Below are 14139 nucleotides of genomic sequence, written 5' to 3' on the forward strand. Positions count from 1 at the left end.
ATTATTATAAATACCCAAATTAACTATAAAGGACATATGAAGAAAGGTGCTATCTGCATCCAGAGAAAGAACTGAAAAAATAGAAGTACTATAGAGTTTTATATATATGTACATATGTGTGTATATATGGATTATGTATATGTGCATGTGTGTGCACGTATATATGTACATATACATATACACATACATATACATATCCATATTTGTTTCTAATGGTAGCCATCTCTGGGGCGGAGGGAAGAAAAAAAAGGGAAAAAAGAAAAAAAGAAATTCCCATGATCATTTTATTATATATTTAAAAGGAATAGCAAGTTGTACATAATAGATTTGCAGTTTCATGTGCAATCATCCTTTTAATTATACTATGTTATGGAAATCCTTGTTTTATTCCATATATTAAAAATTACATTTAAAAATATGGTGAGACTTGCCCCACCCAAGACAGCTTGCTTTTGTGGCAGCCACAAGCCCCCTCCTCTCTGGGATCCCCCTGGGTTCCCTGGCGTTTCTCTGTCCCTTTAAAGCTTCTACCCCCCTCTCCCTCCCTCCCCTCAGCCCTGCCCCCTCCCCAGCTCTTTCCTTGGTTTATTGCTGATGCTGGGATGTTTGACTTGAGGTGGATGAGAAGATCCAGGCCTCAGGCTGATGCCAGGCAGTACCTCCCTCCTCCCTCCAGTATGGGGGCTGGAGGAGGAAATCCTTTAATCCATAAAGAACCCTGGGTTCCAGATTTCCTCTCAGTGAGGAAGGCAGCTTATGTAGTAGATGGATGCCTGATGTTGGAGTCAAATGATCTGAGTTCAAATCTCACTGCCTTTGTGACCTTGGGCCAGTCCCTTCCCCTCCCCTGGGTCTTAGGTTCTTCATCTGTAAAATGAGGGAGTTGGTTAGATTCAAGGACTCTTCAGGTCCCCTCCAGACCTAGGATCCTCAGAGACCCTTTAGCACTGGGGGTCAATGGAGGGCTTGGAGAGGAGGGTGTAACCAAAAGATCTGCCAGTTGAAAATATAACTGTAGTTGATGCTAAGGATCTGGGAGGCTGGGACCCTTCTCCCTCCCTTGGGCTGGCTGGCCCTGTCCCAGGCAGAGGAGAAGGAGGAGGAAGAGGAAGAAGACAGGGATCTGCCTTATCTCGGGCCCCCTAGACCAGTGAGGCTATTTCCCAGCAGTCAGCCTTGGCTGCCTGGATTAGCCACCCCCTCTCTGAAGCCTTTCCTAACCTGACTGGAATAATCCCCCATCCTTTCCACAGTTCTTGTAAACGCCAAGTGACAGAATGTCCAGGAAAACCCTTTGAAAACATAGATGGAAAAGGAATGTGATGTGGAGTCCGAGTGCCTGGGTTCAAATCCTGACTTTGCCATTTACCACCTGGGTGACCTCAGGCAAGTGAGCTTCACCTCCAAGGGCCTCAGTTTCCTTGTGGGAAATGAAGGTACCGGGTAGATGCTAGCCCGGGTTCATCCTAGCTGCCTATTCCATCGCCCTGAATTCAGGAAAGATTTGTTAAGCACCTACTGCGCACAGGATTTTGCTGTTGCTGGGACCTGTGAGTTCACTGATGTAACGAACTCCAGGAGGGCAGCAAGGATCATCTCTGACTTATTCACTGTGTGGCCTTAGACAGATCAATCACTTCTCCTCTTGGGGCTTCTTTATCAGTCAAGCCTTTGGGCAGGTGCTCTCCAAGGTCCCTTTGAGCTCTGGATCCAACACCAGGACTAGAACTGACGTTTACAGGGGGAGACTTTCTGTTCCCTTTGGTCCTCTCGACAACCTCAGGAGGCAAGTCTTCCTGTTACTGTTGTTAGACAAATGAGAAAATCAAGATCGGATTAGACCAGGATCACACCAATAGTCTGAGGTGGGATGTCAACCCTGACTCCAATCAATTCCTATGGATTTGACTTGTATGATTGACCCAGAAAAGTCTCCATGAGGAGCTAGCCGCTCCCCCTTCTCCTTAGCTCCTCTCTCCCTGGCTCAGCAGGGATTTAACCACTGGATAGAGCTCAGGTGCCTGGGAGGATGGTCCTGGCCTCACATGTCATAGGCTCTTTAGGAATGAATAAGCAGCCTCCTCCAGGGCTAAGGTTTGTTCAGGCCTTACTGTGGATTCTGGGATCTGGCTAGGCCCGAGAGCCCACAGGTGGGCAGTGGGGTTAACTCTGGGTTCTCTCCCTGGCTGGAGACTCTATCAAATGATAATAATAACCAGTTGTTGTAAGGATCAAATGAGATATTTGTAAAATGACTTAGCATACTGCCTGGCACACAGTAGGCACATTGTAAATATGTATATCCCTCCCCTCTCCTTTCTCCTATCATGGCAATTAGCACCTTCCTGTAACTTGTGGCATTAGCACCTGGTTCTTGACCTCAATCCTGGGAACTCAAAAAAATTATTAATTGCATTTTAATACAATTGGCTTCTTTGTAAGCTTATATATTTTATTTTATGTTTTAAAAGTAATTCTGAGGGTGGGTCCATAGATTTCAGCAGGCTACTAAAGGGGTTCCTGACAGCAGGTTAAGAACCCCTGCATAGAACAATTGCCTGGGGCAATTTGCCCAGAGTCCCTCAGCCCATAAGTGTGTAGCCTGGGCTGGAACCCAGGCTTTGCCAGCTTTGAGGCTGGCTCCATCCCTACTCTGGGAAAAGGTCATACAATAATACAATGCAATCTTATTATAGGAGAGCATTTGCAAGGCATGTGAAGCCCACAGGTTGTGCATGTGTGTGTGCGTGCGTGTGTGTGTGTGTGTGTGTGTGTGTGCGTGTGTGTGTGTGTGTGTGTGTGTGTGTGTGTGTGTGTGTGTGTGTTGGGGGCGGGGGTGTGCAAACAGTAGTTGTCCCTAAACCCAATCTGTTTGTTCACAGACTCCCAGATCTGGAAGGGATTGTAGAGATCTTTTAGTATAAACCACTTCATTTTACAGTCGAAATCGAGGGCCAAAGAACCTTGCGTGCGCTCAAGGGCACACAAGGCAAGTAATGTTAAGAAGCCACAATGAGCTAGGGGCAGCCTAGACCTGGGAGCCAAGCCTCCAGGCTGGTGAGAAAGGACACTGGAGCTGGGTCTTGAGAGGAGGCAGAAGAAGGAGCTGGTTTGGGGGAAAGCTGGTTCCCAGGAGTCTGGGTCAAGCAGAGATCAATTAATCAATGAAGGAGCATTTAATAAATGCAGCTTCTTGGCACCGAGAGCCCAATACTGTGATGACATTTGGGATGAGGTGTGCAGCGGCACAAAGTGAGAAAGCTTTCTGGGGTCGTTTTGGAAAGCATCCTCTCCAGGTCTGCAGGGTTGCCGTGGATGGAGGGTGAACGTTGGTGCTGCAGCTCCTCATCCCCCCCTCCAAAGGGCAAGAAGGGTAGCTGCTGACCTGGTTAGTAAGGTGGAGTGTGGGCTGGCATGGGTGGGCAGAGGGATAAGGAGATGAAGATCTTCCCCCCCGTACACACATGGGTAGCACCACCCACATACACGTAAACACATGCACAGACGTTCCATGAACACCAACAGGCACACACGTGGACGCGCAGCCTTGTGGATACTGACACCAGCCGAACATATACACAAACAGGCACGCACAGACACGCACACATACATGCACAGGGGCACCAGAGAAAGATTCAAATAGCCTTTAAAAAAAATTATTCCAAGGGGCGGCTCCCCAAGAGAGGGAGAACGAGGGAGATCTGGGCGGCTAAAAGATGCCAATAAAATGTGTTTTTTAAAAAGGGACCGACACGCACAGCTCCAGGGAGACAAGCATTTGGACGCCAGAGCCAGACACCCGCCCACAAACCCGGCACGGGTGCCTCGGCCCAGCACACTCCGGCGTGAGTCAATTACCTCCTCGGAGGCGGGGCTGGAGGCTTGAGGAGGAGCTAGCGTCGCCCGGGGGCGGGGCCTGAGAGGATGGGCGGGGCCTGGCTCCTCCACGTCCCAAAAGGGTGCCAACCCACTCGGCTCGACTCCCTCCCGCTCCCGCCTCTCGCCAGAGGCCCCGCCCCTCACGTGACTCTACCGCCGCTCGGGACTGGCCGCGGCTACAGTTGCCCTGGTGACGGCAGAGCGGCCTGGGGCCCGGCTCGGAGCGCCCAGTGATTCGCGGTCCCCCGGCGTCCCGACGTCCCCAGCGCGTTCCCGACCACCGAGGGCCAGGTAAGCGGCCTCCCCACAGCCCCCGAGGCCCCAGTCCGCCGTCCGGCTAGTCCTCTGGCGACCGCCTCGGGCCACCGCGTGGGCGCCTCCTCGTGGGCTCTGAGACGCCCTTCGGGGTGCGTCGGAGAGGCCACGCCCCCTCCCCTGGAGTCTCCCTCCTTGGCCCCGCCCCTCCCCCACGGCTCTCCCTCCACCCCACCCCCCGCCGGGAATTCTCCCCACTGTTCCAGCCCGGGCCCTCCTCCCCCTCTCCTGTGCCCTCTCTTCTCAGCCCCTCCCTTCCCTTGACACCTCTCCCCCTCCTAGGCCCCTGCTCCTCCCCCTCCACCTGCCCTGCCCAGGGCCCCCTCCTGCTCTCCTCTGCACCATCCTGGAGCCCCTTCCCCCGCCCCCTCTGCACTGCTCCCCGTCCTTGGGGAGCTGGCGCCCCCCTATCAGAGGAGGGGGAGTCGGGGGCTCCTCAGCTAGAGGCCGTGACCTCTGCGGGCAAAATCCACGCCTTCGTTTCCACTCCCGTCTAAGCGCAATTGACCCCTTCCTTGGGTTCTGTGAAGCCTGACTTTGAGGAGGGTCCGAGGGCTCCAGGGCCTTCCCCCCACTCACCCATGCCCCCTTCTCTCTCCTTTAGCACAGCCGGCCTCGGGTGCAGGGACTGCTTCATTTTTGTCTTTCTGCCCTTGACCGGCCAGGGCCTGGTAGGTGCTTCCTTTATGCCTGTGCATTGATTACGGGGAGGGGGCTGCCGGGGTCTGGCCGTCCGCCTTCAGCCATTCATTCATTCATTCTGCCTTCACGCCGCCGGCCTGCGCTGAGAAGATGCAGGAGTGGACAGAGCCTGGTGCCCATCCTCCGGGGGACCTTTAACTCTGGGAGTTCGGAGGACAGAGAGCTCAGCGGGATGGGGAGGGGGTGGGTCAGAGAAGGGGAGGAGGCTCGCAGAAGGGCTGGCACTGTGTCTGCCTGGAGGAGGGGGCCAATGCAGGGACCCAGGGACGTGAGTGCCCTGGAGGGCTTGGGTGACAGGGTCAGAGATGTGCAGACTTCAGTGTTCTATGAAAGTGGCTTTATGATTATTGTGACAGTCCAAGGGAAAAGTAAGGAGGGCCTGAACCACCCTGGAGACCGTGGGAGTAGGAAGAAGGGGGTGCAGGGAGGTCAGTGCCCCCCATGGAGCCCATCTACAGTTTGGACACAGTTGTTGTCTTTCCCATGAGAGGGGGCTGGGGAAGGAGAAGTCAAATGGCAGGATCAGAAACAACTGCAGTTGCCCTCAAATTGTCTTCAAGGGTTGTAGGAAGTGCCTAAGTCGGGTGGCAGCCACAGAGTTAAATCTCCATCGGGGGCTGCCTTTCCTGGACACAGGCTTGGTTACCAGGGCTCCCCTCCAGGCTCTCCCTCACCTCCCACATACTGAGAACCCTGAGGTATAGAGCACGTGGGATCCCTGGGGGAGGCCACTGACTGACACAGGGGAGGGAAATTAATAATCTAGGTTGGGGTGTGCGTCTAAGGAAGCCGTTGAAAATGTGATTTAGCCCTCAGAAGTGACCTAGGGACTAGAGAGGGAGAGATTTGGGAGGCGTCTGCACAGATGCACGTTGGGTTGGATGGGTCGACTTCCCCCCTTCTCTCACTGCTGAAATGTAGTTCAGAGTTAGAGTGGCCTGGAATCACAGATTCTGCTCGTTTTTCTTCCTTCTCATGTTCTTTTCTCTTTTTGCTGCATTCGTCCACCAAGGTTAGTGACTGTTCTCTCCTCCCTGTTTCTGCTAGCTCTGGGATTGTCCATCTAACCATTCCTTCTTCATCTCCTTCACTGGGTCATTGTTCTCTTCCCTCCCTAAGTGTGAATGATTTCTAGGGCTCTGTCACAGACACTTTCCTTTTTCTCTTTATGGTGAGTGCATTGACTTCATAAGTTCAACCCTCATATCTTTCCAGAAGGCTCCAAAACCTGTATATTCAATCTTAGCCTCCTTCCTGAGCTTCAGTCCCATCTGTCCAGTGGCCCTCTGGCCATCTCTACTTGGATGTCCCGTTGACACTCCCAATTCAACATGTTCAAAACTCAGTTCCAAATAATGGGATAAAATGGAAAAGGCCCTGGACCTGTGTTTAAGAGGTTGTTGTTGTTCAGTTGTGTCTGACTCTGTGACCCCATTTGGGGTTTTCTTAGCAAAGATACTGGAGGGGTTTGCCATTTCCTTCTCCAGCTCGTTTTACAGATGAGGAAACTGAGGCAAACAGAATTAAGTGACTTGCCCAGGGTTGTACAGCTAGTATCTTGAGAGGCCAGATTTGGACTCCTGAAGGTGAGCCTTCCTGACTTCATGCCCAGGACTCTGTCCACTTCACTAGCTGCTCCAGTGGTGGGTGGAAGTGGGGTGGAAGGAGGATTGGATTTTGTGGCTTCCAAGATCTCTTCCAGACCTAAATCTGTGATCTGCAATCACTTTAAAGTTTTAGGCACTGGTCAGTAAAGGTTGGTTGAATTGAATTTCTTGAATCATCTTTCTCCAGAGTTGATCTGAAAAAATAGCAGAAGTAGAATGTGACTTTAATATCTATGCTATGGAAAAAATCAGTTATGTGTGCTTAAAAAAATGAAGTACCCCACCCCAAGTAATATTAATGTGTTTTTGGTAGGGGGAAAATGCATTCAATCTCATTTTTCTCTGTAGAGATTTAAACCGAGTCACCCCAACAAGAAGTGAGATGTGCACCAGCAGACTCATAGACTCATAAGTCTTGGATTTGGAAAAGATCTTAGAGAGCATGAAGTTCAACCACCTCATTTTTTCGTTGGGGAAACTGAGGCCCACACAAGAACAATGACTTAAAGTCATAAGGAAGAAGGGCTAGAACCCAAGATTTCTGACCCTTCACAGGTTATGCTTAACCTCAACGAGGAGGGAATTTGGAGTCTAACTGGGAATGGTGACCCTGGGGAGTTAGGCATTAACCCCATGAGAGGGATGTGAGACAAGATGCATCTTAATTGTAATCAGCCCTTACAGTTTTATAGGTGGTCGAAATGAAATGATTGACAATGTATTTTTTGTTTTATAGGTATTTCTGTTATGAGACCATCAGTGGGTGTTCAAAATGGGAGATATTCTAGCATCTGAAGCTGAATTGCTTGGACTGGTGAAAGAGGTATGCATTCATTTATTGGTTCATTCCACAAGCATTTCCTAATATGTGCACAGGATGCTGGGGATTCTGGGACAAAAACAAAAGGCCCTTCCCTCAAGGAGCTGCCATTCTTTTGGGAGAGGGAGAAGAGTGTGGAAAAAGAAGAGTGAATAGGAAACGTTTACTAAGCAAATAGTAGGGCTTCTGGTCTCCTGCCCAGGGTGTCCTAAACATCTTTGTGCAGTTTTAACTTTATTAGCTTATTAGCTTGACTAGCTTAATACTGCAGAAAGATGTTTGGGACACCTAAGAAGTGAGGTCGTTTCTGGAGGTGTAGGAAGGAGGTGGGGGGGCCGCAGGGATGATGGGGAGATCAGGACAGACCTCATGGAGGAGGTGGGACAAGCACAGGGGCCAGAAGGAAGCCAGGGTTCTCTTCCTCAAATGATAGAAAAACCATGGAGGGTCTTTACAAATTACTCTATTCTTTAGTTGAATCCTTTGGGATAGAAACCAATAAGTGTTTCCTTTTTATTAACTTTATTACAGAATTTACAGAATTTCATTCACTCTAGAGGTCTGAGTCATAGCCCAGTGTCATGGATAGAAAGCTGGCTTTGGACTCAGGAATGCCTGGGTTCAAGTCCCATCTCTGATAGAGACTGTGTGGCCCAAGGCAAGTCACTTGGCCTCTCAGTATCCCCAGGCCCTGTCTCAGCCTTTGAAGTTACTGCATCAATAGAGGGAGTTTCCATACTGGGAATGCTCTCTGCCAATGAAATTACAGCTTTGGTCACTTCCTTTCCTATCATCAAAATCAGAGGCAAACCTTTCATAATGTAGTTAGTGGCTTCCCTAAAAAAATCCCATTAAGCAAAACATCTCAGGACTGGGCGTTTGGTGGCATGGCAGTGAAGTTAAGAATGTAAGATACATTCTTAAGAGACTAACAGAGAGATGAGAAAACCTCTTAAGAAAACCACCTTTAGAAAGACGTGAGATTAGGTCACTTTTGTTCGGTCATACTCATGCTGCCCTCATAGCTTTAGAGATACAGAGCTGGAAAGGCCTGCTAAGGCCATCCAGTCTGACCCCCTCAGCTGGGGAAACTGACCAAAGGTTAAGTGATTGAGACCAGGTTGGGTGAGGCCGCTGTCTGCTCCACAGACATCTGGGAGGATTTGTATCAACTTCACAGTGGACTTTACTCACTTGTAATGACCCAGAGAACAATGGGAAAGACTCAGGGCAGCTCTGACTCCTGGGGACTCGCATCAAGGACCCGAAGGGGCAGTGGGAAGGTGGGTGTGAGAATGAGAGCCCCAGGGTGGTATCAGATCCACCACTTAGGAAAGAAGCCCTCCACTGTGTGAGGTAGAAACTGTGGGAGATTTACAGAAAAACCATGATTCACATTGGGTGGGAAGGTGTGGAATAGGCCGCAGTCTTCCCGAGGAGCAGGAGGAATCATATCAAGAATCCACCAGGGTATAAAAGGATTGAAGTGAGGAGACAGCTGGGGGGCTGGGCTCTGAAAACAGGGCGAGGAGAGGAAGGTGGCCTGATAGATGCACACTCTGAGCGGGAGCCCACTGGGCTTCTGACCTCTTGCCCCTCAGGGCTTGCCCTAGGACTCCAGGCCTTCCCCGGGACCTTCACCCTCCCCAGTCTCCTCTCCCTTCCCAGGCTCCTCACTTTCCTCAGGCTCCAGGCCTTCCTTCGGGCTGTGTCCCTAGGGTGCCTTCTGTCCTCCCAAGGGCAGCCAAGCTCTCTGCCGTGGCAAGCACTAGAGCCACTTCTTTTCTTTTTATTAGTATTTAGACTTTGCTGAACTTGAAGACACTGTGAAGACGTTTTTAAAGGAGTGCAGAAGTAAAGGGAAACCATTGTGCAAAACCCCATCTGGCTCTTTGAGAGACTCGAAAACGCTGATTATCCAGGTACCGCCTCTCCTGCCTTCTGCCCAGTAGATGTTCAGGCTGCCCCTGACACCTCGAAGGTGTCGGGCTCTTGGCCAGCGTCCGGCAGGGGGACTGGAGTCGTTTTTTTCTGAAAGTGTTTTAAAAACTGGCTCCGTGTCATTTCATCTCTGTCACTTTGTGTCCTGCTAGAAGACCCACCCATAGCATCTGGCCTCCCATCTATTTATGGGAAGAAAGCCAGAAGCTCGCCTGCCACCCTGCAGCCTGCCCAGCCTGCTGCAGGCTCCACCCGAACAAAGAGAACAAAAAGTGGTCAAAAGCCCCTCCACTGTGTGGCGCTGGGCAAGTCACTTGATCCTCTGGGGCCTCAGTTTCCTTATCTGTGAATTGGGGGTGACATCTGTAGTACTTAACTCGCAAAAAGCCCTTGGTATTCTGTCAAGTGTTATAGAAGTGTGAGGTGGTGGGATTATTTTATTCCTAAATTGGAATCAAAAAAGAATAGGGGACTATGAGTCCTGAAGGGGTAGGGCGAGGCACCCAGGGCCAGTGGTCACTCTGCAGGAGTTGGGGCACCTGCTACATCTGGTGCGGGTTTTTATTTATTCCTTCTTTTGTGGGATGTGGTCAGTTGTTGAGAACAGTGGCCCGTGTTTTCTCGTGTTTGGTGCCGTAAAAGCGAGGGGGTGGTTGGGGAGAGATGCTTCTTGTCACTGCACAGAGGCTGCTGCCAGGCCTCCCCAGCCTCCAGTCAGTCCGCTCAAACCAGTGCCAGCCTCCATCCTCTCTCTTTGCCCGGTGTAGCTGGCCAGCCTCCTGGGGAACCCTGCTTATGGTCTGCCCCCCACCTCCCACATGCTGTTAGTCCCCGGAGGCAACTGATGAGAAAATGAGAAAAGAAGTGACCAGGGCTACTCCTTCCCTCAGTGTGAGCAAGGCGAGGGGCAGCCCCTCTGGCCAGGAGAGTGGAAGCATCGCCTTGGGCAGCTCATTTGTGGCTCTTTACGAGGCTTCAGCCTCTGCTCCCTTCCCACCAGCTTGCCTTAGGGTCAGGCTTTTTAGATGCCCAGTATATCGCCAAGGCAGCCTCATTTGCTGTTGGTTCTTTCCTGTTCCTCCACCTGCTGATGCTTCATCACAGCACAGGTGATAGGGGCTCTCAAAGGCTGAGCCAGAGAGTGCGTGATTTATCTGCCAGTTGTCCTGGCACCATCCCAGCCAGGATCAGAGGGCCTCAGCTCTGCACCAGTCCAGGCTGATGAAGACCACGAGCTAAGTCATGGAGGAGTTGTGCTCTTTCTGGCTGGAAGAGGGAAGACTCACACTCATGTCATCCCAGAGCTGGGAGGTTTCACCTTGCTCAGCCATGTTCTTTTGGCACAGGCTCTGCAGTACAGGGGTGTCTTAGGGCCATGAGCACTTTGAGCCGTGGCTTCTGTGCTGATGAGGTCTTTAAAATCGATCTGTCTTCTCCCCCACAGAAAGATCTAATTACTGCATTTGATAATGGGGACCAGAAAGGCTTCTTGGACTTATGGGAGGAGCACATCCCGACCTCTGTCCGAGAAGAGGCTGTTGCCCAGAAGCTGGAATTCTATCTCCACATCCACTTTGCCATCTTCCCGCTGAAGTGTACCCCCGGAAAACCGGTAGGTTTGGGTGTCGGCCTTGAGACCTGTCATGGGTTCTTGTGGGGTCAGGATGCTGCTCATCCCTTTTCCTCAGAAGTGGAAGCAATGTTATTGGCCATTTTCCTGTCTCCAGGATTGGAGCTTCCAGGGTATAAAAAGGCTGTAAAGGGCCTTTTCATCCCCTTGGATAAGATTGAATATTAGCAACTGATTTCCAGAATCAAAGGTACAGTATTATCTTAAATTAGCTCATTTTTAAAAAAAATTGGTATAATAGAGAATTAATAGATCCCTCAAATACAGCCCACAGTTTTGGCAGTTCAGTCTCAAGGGGCAGAAATAGGTGGGCTGTTGGGTGGGGGGTGAGGGATAATTGCTCTGAGAACTGAAGGTGGGGAGGAGGCAGTGGTTTGCAGCCCCCATCCGTCCCCACCCTGACCTGCTTTGGGAGGTGGGCCCATGAGAAGCCCCCAGCTGGGTAGAATTTTCTGTCCAGGTAGCAGGAATGGGCTGGACACACTAACACCCCCACCCCATTCTCTTCTTGTTATGTAGCTGGCTTTGGGCTGGGGGTGGGGAGCAGAGAAGGTGCTTCAGGGCCTGGTTTGGCCATGACTAAGCTTAGGGTCCGGACAGCCTTGCATCCAAGTCTTGCCTCAGATGAATGCTGACTGTATGTTTTTGGACAATTTGTGTCTTCTGTCACTGTTCCAGGCAACTGTAGAAGGCCAGAAGGTGCCAGCCTGCATTGGCAGAGGCCACCATAGGTGGAGGTGGCGTAACTGCTGGCAGGCCAATACCTTGGTTCACCCCAGAGAGTTAATTCATCATGGATGGGTGTGGCTCAGCCCTCCCAAAGTGTGACCCTCTGAAATCCAAAAAGCTGAGATGGGCAGAAGCTGGTGGGCAGGCAGAGATTCAGGCCCATCAGGAAGCAGGCATGCAGGCTATGCAGCAGGGTCAGTCAGTAAGCATTTATTAGGCCCCTACTTTGGGTACCAGGCACTGTGCCTAGTGCTGAGATACAAAGAAAGGGAAAAGACAGTCTTGCCCTCAGGGAGCTCCCAGTCTTCACGAGGAGATTACAGGAAGACAGCATTGAACAAACAAGATATAGTCACAGACAGAGGGACGACTGGCATTAAGGGGTATGAGGAAAGGATCCTGAGTAGGGTGGGATTTTAGCCGAGGTTTGAGGGAAGCCAAGAGGTGGATGAGGAGGGAGATCATTGCAGGTGTGGGGCACAGCTAGAGAAAATGCCTGGTGTCAGGAGATGGCGATCATGTGTGAGGAACAGCTGGGGGGCAGGGTCATTTGTGTGGTTGAGTGTGCTCCCCAGAACTTTGGTCCCTTGTGTCAGATGCCAGTGTTCCCCGACTTCCCTGGAGCTTCAGTGGCTAAGAGTGAGGTCTGCTGTGTCATCCAGACTGGGGACAGAGGACGGACAAGAACCTAGACAAAAGGATTATAATTATTAATTAGGACAGTGTGTTCCTAAGCTCTTTGTCAGGCCTTTCTGGACTTGAAATCATAACGATCAAACAGCATTTGTTAAATGCCCAATCACGAATGAGACAGATGCTCACTAATGTGTGCACCAAGCTGCCTGCTAGAAACACCTTCCCTCAAGGGGCTTACGGTCTGACAGCTGAGTGATGTGAATTAGGAAGAAGGACAGCGATGGCGACTGGCCCTAGGACTTCTTTGGTCCAGAGATCTCCCTCTACCAGTACAGGTTGGCCCCTGTAGTCTTACAGTTACCCTGAGTATTGAGAGGTGACGCAGATTACCCAAGGTCACACAAGCAGTGTGACATGTCCAGGGCGAGACTCAACCCATCCGGCCTGTAAGGCTGTCTCCCTACCCACTCCCCTCAGGGTGCCTTAAAAAATAGAGAGAAAAGAATAAAGTTGAACCCAGACCTACGAGAAAGCAGGGAACGTAGAGCGTGCACAGGGCCCATGGGAGGAAGGGATGAGACCTGGAGGCCAGGTGTGGGTCCTGCCTCTAGAGCAGGATGAGGCCTCTTGTGGGGGGTGGGGGGGGGGCTGGAATGAAAGCAATTTGTCAAAATTAGACACTCGTGGAATCGCTTGAGAGTTCATAACCACCAACTAAGTAATTAAGTAAATGGACAAAAAGCAAAAGGCTCCCCGATCCCTCAGCTCTCAACAAGGCCAAGAGCCAAGTGAACTAAGGAACCACAGAGCCACAGACCTGCCTCTGTCCTCTGCCTGCCCCGGGGGAGCTCAGCATCCACCACCTCTGCTGCTTGTGGGCAGTTGTTCCTTCCGCTGGGAAACACAGCACCCCCCATGGAGGGCTTTCCTCTGTTGTTGGGTGGGTGTCGAAGTCAGCGTTTTTATAGCATCGTGGTGTTTTAGGGTAGCGTCGTTGAGCCAGACTACCTGTGCAGGTATGAGCCAGTGGGCCCCAGGTGGTTCATTAAGGCTTCCAACAGGTGTCAAGAAGGTATTGGTCTACACTTGAAAAAGGGATTTTCTCCACACAGTTGATATCCTAGGTCTGGACAAAAAAAAAATACTAGATTCCATTAATGTCCTAGAATTTATTAAGTCATCCTCCAACTGTTGGACAAAGGGTTGTTTCCCAATTTTACTATTACAAATAGAGATGCTGTGAATATTTTTTGTACTTCTGGATCTTTTTTTTCCTTTTTGTGATTTTTTGGGATAGAATCTTAGTGATAAAGCTTCATGATTTTTTAATCACTAGATATTATTCTCTAAAATATTTACACCAGAGTACTGCCACACCAGCATTGTGTTGGGAGCAAAGTGTGGGTGTTGGGAATAATTGAATTGATGGGAGGGGATCAACTTGTTTATGAAAGGATGTTTCACACACACACACACACACACACATCCTCATATACCCTCACACACATACGCTCACACATACATTCACACACACACACACAACCCTCACGCACGTATACTCACACATATAGGCACACACACATCCTCACACACCCTCACACACATATGCTCACACATACATTCACACACATACACACATACACTCACACATACATTTCCATCCACAGGCTCAAGCGCGCGCACACACACACACACATCCTCATATACCCTCACACGCATACGCTCACACATACATTCACACGCACATACACACACACATACATCCTCACACACATATGCTCACACATATAGGCACACACACATCCTCACACACCCTCACACACATACGCTCACACATACATTCACACACCTACACACATACACTCACACATACATTTACA

At 50.5% G+C, this 14139-nt stretch overlaps 1 protein-coding gene across 3 annotated transcripts in view; it reads left to right on the top strand.

Annotated features, from left to right (window-relative positions):
- Positions 1-4782: 4782 nt before the first annotated feature.
- The window catches only part of ARMC9 (armadillo repeat containing 9), a 134010-nt gene continuing 124653 nt past the window's right edge, over positions 4783-14139 (top strand). For all 3 annotated transcript variants that reach the window (XM_036769101.1, XM_036769102.1, XM_036769104.1), the window contains exons 1-4: positions 4783-4865; positions 7240-7326; positions 9120-9245; positions 10709-10876. In XM_036769101.1, the coding sequence (XP_036624996.1) occupies positions 7276-7326; positions 9120-9245; positions 10709-10876 (345 nt within the window). In that variant the 5' untranslated portion in view covers positions 4783-4865; positions 7240-7275. The remainder of the gene's footprint in view (positions 4866-7239; positions 7327-9119; positions 9246-10708; positions 10877-14139) is intronic.

This window comes from Trichosurus vulpecula, chromosome 7 (assembly GCF_011100635.1).
Source record: "Trichosurus vulpecula isolate mTriVul1 chromosome 7, mTriVul1.pri, whole genome shotgun sequence".
NCBI lineage: Eukaryota > Metazoa > Chordata > Mammalia > Diprotodontia > Phalangeridae > Trichosurus > Trichosurus vulpecula.